The sequence below is a fragment of the Sebastes fasciatus genome, chromosome 9, assembly GCF_043250625.1.
Source record: "Sebastes fasciatus isolate fSebFas1 chromosome 9, fSebFas1.pri, whole genome shotgun sequence".
NCBI lineage: Eukaryota > Metazoa > Chordata > Actinopteri > Perciformes > Sebastidae > Sebastes > Sebastes fasciatus.
Window position 1 is genome coordinate 14711877 of NC_133803.1, and position 15197 is coordinate 14727073.

Consider the following 15197-nt stretch of genomic DNA (forward strand, 5'->3'; position numbering starts at 1 on the left):
GTACATGTAAGCTCTTTAGATCTGGTTCATTGTTCTTGGATGCTAAGAAACTGTTCTAATATATACAGTGAAGGTAATTTTCTCAAACCCTCTTACATGTGCTTAATGCAAATGAATGTTGATTGTATTTTTTAATACACAGCAGTGTCTTTTTCATGGCTTTTCACATGAATGATGATTTGTTTTCATTCTGTGAAAAACAAGTAAATATCATGTTTACTCGCTTTGTCATAGGCAGTAATTGATTTAATTCCGGGTGCAATATTTGATGAACGAACCTTTTTCAACATAACAGGACTGCCTGAATATGATATGACATTGATTTAATATGGAAACCCTTGAAATTTGTATAATTTACAGAGTTATCATTTATATTGTTTGATGTGTAAGAGGAAAATTGACAATTACAACTCAGATAATTTAGGTCAGAGTATAACAACTCAGCAAAGGCTTGCTTGTGCTTTGTGTTATTTGATATTTGGGATATTGTGATATTAGGGCTGTCAAAGTTAACGAGATAATAACAAATTCGTCATTAATTTTATTAATGCGTTAACACAACTTCAGATTTTTAGGTTGTAGCGGGCTCAGTTTTCAATTTAGAATGAAGATTGTATCATATTAAACTAGAAAAACCTAAGGAATCCATATATAGGCACCAACCATGTCATTCTATCTTGTCGGGAAGAATGCTAAATAACGCTCCAAACTTACGCAAAAGTTTGGCAAGGAAAAACTGGCATAGCCATTTTCAAAGGGAGCATATATTTTTATGTTAAATATTTAATAGGACAGTATTTGTCATTATTTTGTGTTGTTAATTGATTTCAATCAATAAATTATACATACATTTGCATAAAGCAAGCATATTTGCCCACTTCCATTTTGATAAGATTATTAAATACTTGACAAATCTCATTTTAAGGTACATTTTGAACTGATAAAACATGTGCGATTAATTTGCGATTAATCACAAATATTTGAATCGATTGACAGCCCTAAGCGTTATCATTTTTATTGTTTGATGTTTGGAATATTTAGAATTACAACTCAGATCATTTCTAGCAAAGGCTTGTTTGTGCCTTGTGTTATTTGAAGTCTGTGATGATCTTTTTTTTCTCCATTGCAAGGACAATTGGACACCAATTATTCGGTTTTATCAACTAGATAATGATGCAATCTTGAGGTTATTTTCTGTCTAACTAATTAACTTTTACACTGAAAGCACATAAAAAAAGACATCTGTGTGTTTTACAGGCAAGTACAGCTCAAAATAATGTCATACACACTCTGCTTTGCTCTTCTTCCCTGACTCCCATTACTTCTCAATTTAGTTGCCTGCCGTTTTCAGAAAGCACCTTAACTTCTAATTAAATAGCTGTCATGATTACCGGTAATTTAATTTATTTATTTCTGGTAAATGACTAATGACATTGACCGAGCAGCACAAAGAGGATAATCTGTCATCTGAACTTGATTTGTGTGTATCTTGGTCGTCGGCTGTCATTGAAACATAGCTGTGCTGCATTCACTGTGTATTCACACAGTTCAGAAGTGATTTTGTTATTCGACTTGCTATCATAACCACATACAGTACACCATTTAGATTAATAATGCTTCTCTAGTGCTTCTAAGAATCCATGGGATGACCATTGTAGTCAGAGGCCTGAATGTATCAGTCCTTTGTATTCTTTAATGGATCATTTTTGTGTGCATTTTGTACACGTGAAGTATATCATGCCGCCTGTACTTTCTCCTCAAACAGAGGTAAAAAGGCACGTCAGCCATGTCCCATTGGTCAGTGTCATCGCCGGGTCAGGTTATGACACAAATGTCACCCGCGATGGTGACAGAACACTTGGACTGGGTGGCACTGGAAGTTATTAGCTTGGACGTGAGGGTTCGACTCTGTGAACCATGCGGCATAATTCATCTGATTAATGTGTCGCGGCAACTCATGAATATTCATAGTTTCCACCTGACTGAGTCAGAAAAAGAGTCAGAGGATTAAACTAAATGAGCTAGAATCACCCGAGGAGTGTTTTACTCACGCTGTACACAGATGAAAGATCTGGGAATACGGGCTCCGGAGGAAAGAATCCATATAATTTATTCAGTTTGCGCACCATCAAGGGGTTTTTCATTGAAAAATAGAGATATGTACATAACATGAGGTATGCACATGAGAGAAAAGGCAGAAAAACAAAAGGGGTTTAAAAGTTAAACTCTGATTATACCCCCGCAACAATGGTTGTCGCGGGGGTATAAAACCTATTGAATCCATTGGTACCAACCATGTAATACTAGCTTGTCGCGAAGGAGGCTAGATAATGCTCCAAACTTGACCTTTGACCTCAGCATATGTGAATGAAAATGGGTTCTATGGGTACCCTCGAGTCTACCCTTTACAGTCATGCCCAATTTATGTAAATCCATTGCGGTTTGGGGCAAGTCATAGTCAAGTCAGCACACTGACACACTGACAGCTGTTGTTGCCTGTTGGGCTGCAGTTTGTCATGTTATGATTTGAACATATTTTTTTATGCTAAATACAGTACCTGTGAGGGTTTATGGACAATATTTGTCATTGTTATGTGTTGTGAATTGATTTCCAATAATAAATATATACTTACATTTGCATAAAGAAACTATATTTGCCCACTTCCGTGTTGATAAGAGTATTAAATACTTGACAAATCTCCCTTTAAGGTACATTTTGAACAGATAAAAAACACGTGATTAATTGCGATTCAGTATTTTCATTGACTGACAGCCCTAGTAAACATACAAAGAAAGACAAAGTGAGAAGCCAGAAGGGATTAACAGCGAGGGAGGACAGAAACCAGCAGTAACAACAGAGGTCGATGCAATAGGGAGAGATCAGAATGTCTGATAAGGAAGCATGGATTCAGGCATGTGTGGTTAAGGATTATAACAGCCCAGAGCTGCTTAAGTTCTGACCCGACAGTAACCTCACAGCTTTATTGTCAGATAGTGTATGAACCCAGCATTTCCCAAGAGACCGTCTGCCTCAGCATTGACCATTGTCCTGCTCTGGAGACTAGCCGGCTGCTCAATGTCTCATGAATATTGATCTGACCCTTCACAGTGGAGATCTCCACTCACGCTTCTCCCCACAGAAGATGGCCAAGGGTCACCTGCACTATTATTGGGAAGGATATACTTGAAATGTTCATTGATTTGTCAATCTCATGTGAATGACAAAATAAGCGAATTTCCTACATGATGAATTCTATCATAAAATTTGACATATGAAAATACATTGAAAGGATTTTGTCTGTGTCTTTTGGTCTAAAACATGGACTCAGTTGATTGAAGTTATTAAATAAAGCAATGTTGGGAAGGAAATGCTATGTGAATTAAGCTTTGGTTGTTCATCGTTTATACCAGTGTTTCAAAAAAATTTCCTGGGGACCCATTTTTTAAAAACGACAAACCGTCTCAACCTCTTTGATCACAACTTCGTTTTATGCAATTTTTGAAAACATCCACATGTTGAATACTTTATAAATAAGACCAAATAAATGCATTTAGGCAGAGATAACAGGAGCTTTTTATACAATTTACAATTATCAGAACAATACGAGCATTCAGGCTTCCTCATGTAACTCAAAGGTGTATTGCATATATAAATGTTAAAGACTATGGAAGAAATTCTGTGAATTTATTCGGTTACACTAATAAAATCTCCTGCGACCGACCTGTATGTCGGGACCCAGTCTTTGGCAATGACTGTTTTTTACAGTATACACTGGATTTATGTCTTACAAACAGCAAGAAAGAAAGAAAATTTTCAAAATCAAGTAGAGCACAAAAGTTGATATTTCAAGCCCTAGCCTCTAACCATTGTTTCCATTATCCTCACTTTACCTCACTTTGTCTTGTATCTAATTGCTCTGTAGCCCCCCAATGTGTCATCTGATATTTTAATTGCTTAAGAAGCAAGCACAGCCAACGCAAACACCTCTGGGGTTTTGTTTCTTATCCAAATATACACTCAAACTGTTTTTCAAAAACTGCAAATTCACGGTTTGTGTCACGATTCCCCGCTGTGCAAAAAATCCCATTAAGATAACAAGCGCCACCATACGTTACACTGAGATTAAAGACAAAGATTTGTTGAACTAAAATCCATCTTGTTGTGTTCATATTCAGGAGGTGAGTGATGCCGACATCATGGAGCTGGTTCACAGCTCTCTGGGGAGGATGACCATCATTCGTCAGATCTTCCCGTTGTGGAGAGACACCAACGTTCGCTGTATGAGGAACAATCATCGCATCTCCTCGCTGCTCTGTGACCCGCAGGAAGGCTATCTGCAGTCCTTGGAGGTAAAAATGCTTAAAGATTGACTGTTGAAGCCCCTGAAATATTGTTAGTTAGATCGATAAGGTCTGCCACAGTCCCCTTATTTTATTTCATATGCATTCAAATAAAGATGGTGATAGGTAATGGCTGGATACACGAGGTATTTTTCATTCATGTAACTGTAGTAATTTATAATAATAATAACTTTATTTGTATTGTCCCATTAAAACAGAGTTTACAAAGTGCTGTTACAGACAAGCAAAGCAAAAAGGATACAAGGCATTATAACAACAGAAAGCCAACCAAAAACATTACTGATTCTGCGAGCTTTACTGTATCTCCTCAGGCAGGTCGTTCCAAAGCCGAGGGGCCCTGATGGCAAAATCACGGTCACCTTTAGATTAAAGCCTTGACTTTGGAACAGCCAGAAGGGCCCCACCTGAGGATCTAAGGCTGTGAGCTGGCTCATATGGGTTCAACATTTCTGCTATGTAGTTTGGGGCCTGACCTAGACATGCTTTAAAAGTGATCAGTAATGTACCTTAAAGGGAGATTTGTCAAGTATTTAATACTCTTATCAACATTGGAGTGGGCAAATATGCTCTCCTCATGAAAAAGTATGTATATATTTATTACTGGAAATCAATTAACAACACAAAACAATGACACACTGGTACTGGTGAGGTAGCATAAAAAATATGCAAATCATAATCATCATAACATGGCAAACTGCAGCCCAACAGGCAACAACTGCTGTCAGTGTGCTGACTTGACTATGACTTGCCCCAAACTGCATGTGATTATCATAAAGTGGGCATATCTGTAAAGGGGAGACTCGTGGGTACCCATAGAACCCATTTTCATTCACATATCTTGATATCAGAGGTCAAAGGACCCCTTTGAAAATGGCCATGCCAGTTTTTCCTTGCCAAAATGTAGCGCCGTTTGGAGCGTTAGTTAACCTATTTTGCAACAAGCGTGTATGACAATGGATTCCTTAGGTTTTCTAGTTTCATATGATGCCAATATCTTCACTCTAGCTTTTAAACTGAGCCTGCTACAACCTCTGAAAAATCGATTGCGTTAAAGAAATTAGTGTCATTAAAACAAATTTGCATAAATGCGTTATTATCGCGTTAACTTTGACAGCCCTACTTAATATCAATTCTGAAACAAACACGGAGCCAATAGAGAGAAGCCAGGATTGGGGTGATGTGATGTCGTCTGTTAAAAGCAGCGAGAAGCTCAGCTGCTGTATTCTGAACTAGTTGGAGGCGATAGAGTGACTAATTTTTGAAGAAAAAAAACTGCTGAAATGTAGAAAAAGGCCTTTTTGTTTGACAACAAAAACAAATTACTTATTCTTTGGTCGCTGGACTTCTAACCTTCTACCAAATTACACTGAAAACTGTTAACAGATTTTTGAGACATCCTGCTAAATGACAAGTAGACACAAACAAACAAATTACTTTTTCTTTCCAACCTCTACAAATATAATCTGCAACAAAGAAAAAGGTTCCCTTCCCAAAACACACCTGGTATGACTTTACAATATGGTACACATAAATGTGAGTAGTTACCAGGGAACAAATGAGGAATGAATGAGGAACTAACTGTTAGTGAACCGTTAATGAGTAAGTCCTTATCAAATGTTATAGAATAGCTAATGATAAGTTTATGATTAGTGAGTCAAATGTGTCAAACTTGATAGTTGATGAATCATTAATAAGTACTTCCCTTATAATTCCAAATGGAGGACTATATAGTAGATAATGATGAGTTACTAGAGAACAGACTGGAAGATCCTATCTTAATGAATCATTAAATAATGATTAGTTCATAAAAATGTGTGACTTGATCATACTGACCACTGCCTGATTACTGACCAGCTGCTGAGCGGCACAAAACTAGTACCGGCTCATTAATTTGAATTACATAAACATTAGTTACTGTTTTTGTTTCCCCACCAAGTGAAGTGAAACAGATTACTGAGTATATACAAGGTATTCCCTCATTACTTCATCATTATCTAATGATTACTTACCATAGACTGCACACAAAGATGGATGACATTACAGCTCCCCTACAAGTGAAGCCAAAACATCTGGATCGCCCACTGGTGGCTGGCTGCAGTATAGGTCATAAATCCCGCCTCCTCCATGTTAGCGGATGGGACGTGGGCCAAACTACAAAGTCAAAGTAAACGTCAAAAAAAAAATTCTTAAAGATGGATTTTAGGTAGTTCTTATCACACTGACGTTTGTTCAAGCGTTAATTTTTCTGATAAGTTTGGTTTTAATTAGTTATTTGATGCTATAAAAAGGAGGTGAGACGTCATGATTGACAGCTCGGATTGACTGCTTTTCTGAGTGAAGTAGTCGCAGAGCCGGAGGATCGGCAGTTGTACGAGAGAGGAAATACTTTAACTTTAAATAGCCTTAGCTGTAGCAGAAAGGGGGAAAAGAAAGAAAAAGTACAGAATAGCTCTTTTCCAGCCTGACAGGAAAAGAAGGTGGGGAGATAAATGAGACACACCTCTAAGCTGGAGAAGGGAAAATCAAATACCTAAAGCAGCATGGAAGAGAACAGAGAGAGGAGTGAGAGTGGCTAAAGGAGGAGATCATTTAAAGTTCAATTTAGTTTCTTGACATTGTTGCCCTTAAAAAATCAGTGACATATATAAAAGTAAACGGAGCAGCAAAGGAGCTAAGAAGCAGCTGGATGCCATAAACTTTCTTGGACAAGCAGGTAGATGACTGGAATCTTGTTCATCTTGTTTGGAAGCAACTGTGGTCTTCTTGCCTTTTTTATGGGCCATCAAGATTTGTGACAAATTACGACATGTTCCCAGTGCAGACAGGGCAAAACATGCAGACACATTTTGTTTCAGCTGTGACCGATTTGATTTAAAATTCAAGTTATTTCACAATTTGCAGTGATACCGAAATCACAAATTTTGAGTTTCAAAAGGTCACCCACTGTAGTTCGGTAGTTATGGAGGACGGAACCTGCTAAAATCAAAAATAAATGAATAAATAAATAAATGACACAATAAAATCATTAAATGCAGCAAAAATAATATTTTAAATAAATGTAGCTATTAATTAAGTGATAGAAATAAAAAATATATATATTTTATCAGTTCTTTAATGGCTACATTTATTTTAATATTATTTTTAATACATTTAACAACATATTTATTCATTTATCGAGTCATTTATTTATAAATGTTTTTTTTTGACAGGTTCCATCCTCCATAGATAGTGTCTGTGGTCAGTTTGAATTCAGTCGGTAACAATGAATTCCAATGGTGACGATTTCAAGAAAAAGTAAAACTAACAAAGGAGATTCTCAAACCACTCTAAATTCTCCACTATTCATGCAAATACTCAGTATGCCCCAAACAGTCACAGATTCACCAGCAGAAGCTACTTTCAGTGGATAGTCTGAGCTTTGAGGATGGTGAATGCACAACACGGAAGCAGTATGATGGATGAGGCTGTATTGAACATTCGACTAGTGGCAAGGTTGTGTTTTTCTTGTTATTTTTACCCCTTTTGTTGTGAGTATTTATAGGACAGCAACATTGTGTAACAACCAGCATGTTTCATCCACTGTCTGCAGCAGCAAACAAGAGGGACACTTGTTATCACCTGGAGTGTCAGAATCATACAACAAGCACAATGTGGTCTTTTTTCTTTACGAAGAAAAAGACCACATTGTGCTTGTTGTATGATTCTGACAACCCAGGTGATAACAAGTGTCCCTCTTGTGCTGTAAGGAGTTATGGGCATGATTATCTGCCTGATCACACATTTTTCACAGTTTCAGTAGTGACCGTACAGCATGCAGCCATGGTGTAGGACAGTATAGACAAGCATCTGCCAAGTGCCACATGAATACTAATATTAACTGATTATGTATGCAACTGAATATAGATTAGACTCCCTAGATAAGGCAATTATGAGGGACATGAATGTCCATGAATATAAATGACTTGAGCTCAATGCGACTGGGGAATAAGTGGAAGAACAGAGTAAAATATAGTTTTAAAGTAAAGAAAAGCTTGTTTTTCATTAACGTGCAAATCTACTTAAAACTGAACATATTCAAATTGTAGAGAGCCTAAAAAAAACATATATGTAGGGCTATCAATCGATTAAAATATGTAATGGCATGATTGTTGTGATAAATCACAAATTAATCACACATTTTTTTCATCTTTTCAAAATTTACCAAAGTAAGATTTGTCAAGTTATCAAAATGGGATTGGGTAAATATGTTTTTCATGAAAATGTATGTATATATTTATTATTGGAAATCAATTTTCAGGGCTGCTATTTTCATCATTTATTATTCTGTTAATCATTTTTTAGATTGGGTATGACTGGCAGTGGTGGGAATATAATTAATAAATTAAACGTTTAATCTATAAAATGGTCATGACCAGTTTCCAGTGCCCATGATCACATCTTTAAATTAGGGCTGTCAATCATTTAAAATATTTAATCGTGATTAATTGCGTGATTGTCTATAGTTAATCGCGATTAATCGCAATTAATCACACATTTTTTAATCTGTTCAAAATGTACCTTAAAGGGAGATTTGTCAAGTATTTAATACTCTTTCAACATGGGAGTGGGCAAATATGCTGCTTTATGCAAATGTATATATATATTTAGTTTTGCAAATCAATTAACAACACAAAACAATGACAAATATTGTCCAGAAACCCTCACAGGTACTGCATTTAGCATAAGAAATATGCTCAAATCATAACATGGCAAAATCGAGCCCAACAGGCAACAACAGCTGTCAGTGTGTCAGTGTGCTGACTTGACTATGACTTGCCCCAAACGGCATGTGATTATCATAAAGTGGGCATATCTGTAAAGGGGAGACTCGTGGGTATCCATAGAACCCATTTTCATTCACATATCTCGAGGTCAGAGGTCAAAGGACCCCTTTGAAAATGGACAGTTTTTCCGCACCAAAATTTAGCAGAAGTTTGTACCGTCATTTAGCCTCCTTCCCGACAAGCTAGTATGACATGGTTGGTACCAATGGATTCATTAGGTTTCCTGGTTTCATATGATACCACAACCTAAAAATAGCAAGAGATTAATGTCGTTAAAACTAATTTGCATTAACACCTTATTATCGCGTTAACTTTGACGGCCCTAATTATTTGTTGATAAACTACTGAGATATCACAAGCTTAACAAAGGCTCCCATTGTGGAAAGTTTTCTATGCTCTATAAGAGATTATGCTATCTATGATTTGTATTAAGGATTTGTCAACCAGGAACCCAACATACGGTAAATTATGCATGACGACGAGAGTCAATAAAGGGAGATATGCCCTTCAGCACCATCAGAGCTTTATCTATCTAACACAATGTTATTACCCTGGGTCTTCGTAGTAACCTTACTCACCCTGCCACTTATTACTTTCTATAGTGAGTTAAGAGCTCCTCCTTAAACCTCTTGGACTTTTCTTTTGCTCGACCCATCTGGAGCGCAATAGCTGTGTTCCCTGTAGCTCTATTGAAACGTTAATTTTCCTTTTCCCAGACAGATGGCAAAAACCATGTGATGTGTGCATCCACAGCTCTCAATATTTTACATGAAAGAGGGTTAAATATCGGCCAATGGCAGTTTAAGCATTCATCAGAATAGTTACGCAGAGGAGAGATGGCAGTGCTTTTTTTTCGTACTAATCCCTTCTCATAAGCACTCAGCAGTGGTGTAGCCTCAGATATCCAGAGCTACTACGTTGCATTGCATCTGGACTTCTGACTGAGTGACCTTGCGGCTTGTGTGATGTCTTACCACTGAGAGGCTTGGAGGTGTCATGAACTGAATGCCTGGAGTGGCAGCAAGTATTGCTTCGGTGGATCTTCTGCTGTGGGAGAATTTGACTTGACTTGACCCAGAGGACCTATCAAATCCACTGTCACACCAAGACAGGAGGGGTAGACATGCATCCTGACAGGGTGAACTGCAGTCGGAGGGAGACAGTTGGACTGATGGCAGCTCTGAAATTCATTCGACGGAGGATGATTGAACCAGAAATAATTTTAGTTTGGCCACTCTCTCTTGATTTCAGATAATCCCTTTGCCTCTTGTTATATCGTGCATGTCATTTCACCTGCTGCAGGGAGTACAATCCCATGATTGTTCATCCTTCAACGTTGTTGTAATGAAGAAAGAAACTAGGTCTTCATCTCGACACCAAATGACAGCCATAACATTGACAGACAAACTAAAAAAAAAACTTCTCGTCAGTTGCTTTCCATTCTCTCTCCGAGCAAGAAGACAAGCTTTTATTCCCCACTGAGAATTTTTTATTTCACCATCAAAACCTCACAGGACTGAAAGACAAGTGTCTTTTGTGTCACTGCTTCACTCATAAGGGTTCACCAAGGGGCTGTGTGATATTTGTTGGAGCCCAAAAAAAAGTAATATTTGTTTTCTTTGTTGTTTCCAGAGTTTGCGTTATGTTCTCTGTTGCACAGACAACAAAATCCGAGAATGCATTTATTGAAATTGCTTGTTTTTTTTCCCTCCAACAGGTGTCCAATCTCTACCTGTACGACAGCGTTTTGATGCTAGCCAACGCCTTCTACAGAAAACTGGAGGACAGGAAGTGGCACAGTATGGCCAGCCTCAACTGCATGAGGAAGTCCACTAAGCCATGGAATGGAGGATGGTCTATGTTGGACACCATCCAAAAGGTATTTGAGTTGGGAGTTACCTTTTTGTTTTCTTGCTTAACAAAGCTGCTGCTTTGTATTTGCTATTTTGTAAGAAATGATGAATGATTCTATCATAGATGATTCAATTAATTATGTGCAAAAATTGCACATCCAAGGATTTATGAGAACATGTATAAATGTCTATAGCGCATGGTCTGATGAACATTTAGGGCATGTCCAACTCTACTTTCCTAGTTAAGCGTCTCATAATCTGGGCGCAGAGTAAGGCACAAGGGGCAAAGAGGTTGTATTTAGTCTCTTAATTAATCATAGGTGTGTTTTGGGCGTAACAGGAATCAAAAGCCAGGTGTGCCTGTACCGGGCGCATTGCTATTTTAAAGGCGGATTCGGCAAATTGCAGAAGCGAGCTGTTTTCTGCTGAGGAAACGGATCTGCTCATGTGTGAAGTGAAAGTGCACGAGCAGATGTATGTAGTGCTTGGCTGGTGGATCCTCTGCCTCCACCGTCTCCCAATCTGCTGTCACATCAACAACTCCATTTGACTGCATATGAGAAAAAATACCCCGATAACCTATTTAACCTATTTAGAAGTAGACTTTGAAGTAGAATACACTCGCACACACAGATGGGTGATGAGACGAGATGCCACAGAAGTGTGTGTGCATCGTGATCTCTCTGGTCACGCCATCCCTCGCGTGTTGTGAACCTGCCTATGTAGATGCATCTTACTATCTGAATAATGCGCCCTTTAAATAGCAGGTAAATGCTGCGCCGGACTTTAAACCAGGTTTTTGTTGGTCAATGGAGCAATCATTTTCTGCTCCCTCAAGATAACAACGCGCCAACAAAGCGCCTGACCACACCTCTTTTTTGAGACCAACACGCCCATGTGCGCATAGATGGACGCAAGTACATAGTTAGACAACATGGACGCTGGGTGTGAAAATGACAATTGTGGTGTAAGATAGGGCCCAAACACTCTTTTGGAAAGTCAATTGAACTACAATGATCCCTGCTGGAAACTCCCCATCAGATTCAAATTCAGTTGATTTTAAAGGAAGCTGATGATTAAATGGGATCTCCAGGTTTGGCCTCGGGGGAAGATTCTGGACCTGCTTGTGTATAACCCTCTTAGTTTTCTCATTGAAACAAGGCCACATTCTAGAAATTGGCTTACTTTCATCCAGTTGAATCTGATAATGGAGTTTTGCATTGTTGCAGAGAGTCCCGCTGCTTTAATCTCAAGTGTGATATATAGCAAGATGACCAAGCTGGGCATTAAGAGCAACAAAGAAGTGGTGCTCTTGTCATATTGTTGTGTTGCTGATGTCATTCAAACCGAACATAAACTAAATTAAATTGATTTGATTCCCGTCACATTTCATAATTGTTTAAAAATTGTAACAGAATTTGTCATGAAAGGTGATTTTAACCTCGCCATTTGCGTAAATCCTATGGTATAATTGATGGTGAACAACAGTGAAAACTTCCCCTTGATGATTACAGTATATACATTGAAGTGTCACTGTGTTAATCCATTCAGTGCAAACATTTAAACTAGCATGGGATGATAAATATAATGTACTAAGGAGTACTAATTAATGCTTGCAGGCTATTTTTCTTCGCCTACAGCTACGGAACCGAAACACAAACACAATTAAACCCCACCATTACTGCTGCTGCTCCTGTGTTGTGATATCTCACACAGTAACTATTTTCTGCTTGTTGTTACTACAGGGACGGATCAGTGGCCTGACGGGAATGATGGACTTCCGCGCTGAAGGCTCTAATTCCCATGTGCAGTTTGAGGTTCTTGGAACCAGCTACAGTGAGACGTTTGGGAAGGATGTGAAACGGGTCAGTCCAGAATATTTGCTATATATATATATACACATATATGTTGTCTACTTGTCTGTTAAGGACACCTCATGAGACACTTACTACGTATCTTTATCTTGATGTTTTTCATAAAATCTTATGGTGTAGCAGGTAGATCAATTAAATTTAATTTATTATACGAGGATGAACCATTGATGAATCATTTTCGTTGGGGTCCCAAACAAACACTCACAAAACAAATGGAAAACAGAACAGTACAAGACACAACAGTGGCAAAACAAACAACATATAACCAAACATTTAACAAACTAAATAACCAAGGGAAAATACAAATATTAATAATAAAAAAAAGAATAATAATAAGATAGAAAAGAAAAAGAGTACAACCTTAGACTAGACACAATCAAACGAACAATGATCAATATCTAAATAGAGAGTTGAACAGTGATGGCATTATTGAAAGCATTGGCAGTCTGTTTTAAGATCAACATTTTTAAATACGTGAAAAGATGACAGAGAAGAGAATAAATATTAAAAGGTAACTTATTCCAATCAAAAGGAGCCTGAAACATAAAAGCTTTTTTTACCAACTTCTTCAGATCGAAGAGGATCTGATCCGAGCGTCTTAGGCCCTGTCTACACGTGTACAGATATTTTTAAAAACGGATATTTTTCTCTACACTTTGGCTTTTCATCTGCACACAAATAAAGTTTTGAGTAACAAAAACAGATATTTTTGAAAACGCCTTCTAAGGTGGAGAGTTTTTTAAAACTCCAGTTACTTTTTATCTGTGTGGACATCACACAATAACATCCTCTACTGTATAGGTGTAGACACGGCCTTAGTGAATAATTTGACGTATAAGTAAATCAAAGTGTTCTAGACAATAAGGATAGTTTAAGTTCATGCATTTAAAATTAATTGATACCTGTGAAATTTGCCAATATTGCCAATACTTTCTTTTTTCCCTTGTTCTCCAGTGGATTCAGTAACAGTGTTCCATTTTTCCTCCTTTCACTGTCAGAAATACCCGAGTAGCTGTGCTATTTGTTAGCGTAATGTATTTCGCAGCAGGGTGCCCCACCTTTCTCATTTCACAACTGTGCCATGTCACAGTTAGTGTATACACTTGGTGCATTAGTCCACAGACCATTCGATTAGAAGCTTTTCATTCGTAGACGCGATTTTGCACCGACTTGCATAACTGTCCGTTCTGTAGGTGTTGAGGAAACAGCAGGTACTGTGAAACCACTGATGAAAATAGCTGTTCTCAGACATTGTGTCAATGTGACCACTTGCTGTTTGAGGAGAGAAATCAGAGTAAGTATTAAACAATTTCTAATTTTCTCAAATCCCCCCTGCAAACTTCTTAAGTGGAGGTACTCAATTTGAGTCCTTAAGAACCGGTGTCCTGCAGGTTTTAGTTCCTCTCTAATAGGTTATTATCCAGCACCTGCCAGGGGTGGCTGATTTACCACTAGGGAGGTAAAAGGACCTGCAGGACACCTGCCCTCGAGGATCGGAATTAAATACCGCTTCTAGAAACCCTAAGGCTCCATTGGAGACACAATGTTCCAATGCTGCTAATGCAGTAGCTGACAGGAAGTTACCTTGGACCAAAGCTGTTGCCCTGGCGATGAAAAGCTCTATAGAAAGGCTTCCGACCGTCTATTGATTGTGCTTCTGTTATTTTTTCATGGACCGCTGGTTCTCAATCTTAATCCTCAGGATCCTGCTGTTTGTTTTTTTTCCTTTCTGGGATGTCAGGTGAATGCAATTAACTTGCTGGTAGGACTAGAATCAGCTGTACTCTGATCCCTGAGGAGCACTGTCTCAGGGCAGGGCTTAATATTTGACAGTGAGGTGTCAGGTATCAGGGTGCCCTCTACTGGAGCTTCTGAACTAACCACATCAGACTATCACCTTCCATTTCACCACACCACACATCCTGGCTTGGATGAGCTGAGACTGACGCCCAAGCCAGACTGGGCATGTCAGCAGCGTGTGACTGCTACCTCTCACGCGTGTGACGTCCATAGCATTTCTGCTGCGGCGCTACTACTGCCAGCCCTTTCTTTCTACATAGAGTTTGCCTTTCATAATGGCCATTTCATTTCATTATAAATGTGATTTATATTTATTTAAGACAGAAAAGGTTAAGAACAGTGTGCTAATTTATAAATATTAATACAAACAGATATCACCTCGCTCAGAGTTAATTATGTTGGGTCAAAAAAGACAAACTTATCATCAGAACCAACAGCTGAAGCAACTTCTTCCCATGCTTTTATCTTTATTTATCCTTATATCT

At 38.2% G+C, this 15197-nt stretch overlaps 1 protein-coding gene across 3 annotated transcripts in view; it reads left to right on the forward strand.

Annotated features, from left to right (window-relative positions):
• Positions 1 to 15197, forward strand: part of grid1a (glutamate receptor, ionotropic, delta 1a) — a 334030-nt gene that overhangs the window by 272897 nt on the left and 45936 nt on the right. For all 3 annotated transcript variants that reach the window (XM_074646202.1, XM_074646203.1, XM_074646204.1), the window contains exons 6-8: positions 4177 to 4350; positions 10903 to 11064; positions 12784 to 12903. In XM_074646202.1, coding sequence (XP_074502303.1) covers positions 4177 to 4350; positions 10903 to 11064; positions 12784 to 12903 — 456 coding nt within the window. The remainder of the gene's footprint in view (positions 1 to 4176; positions 4351 to 10902; positions 11065 to 12783; positions 12904 to 15197) is intronic.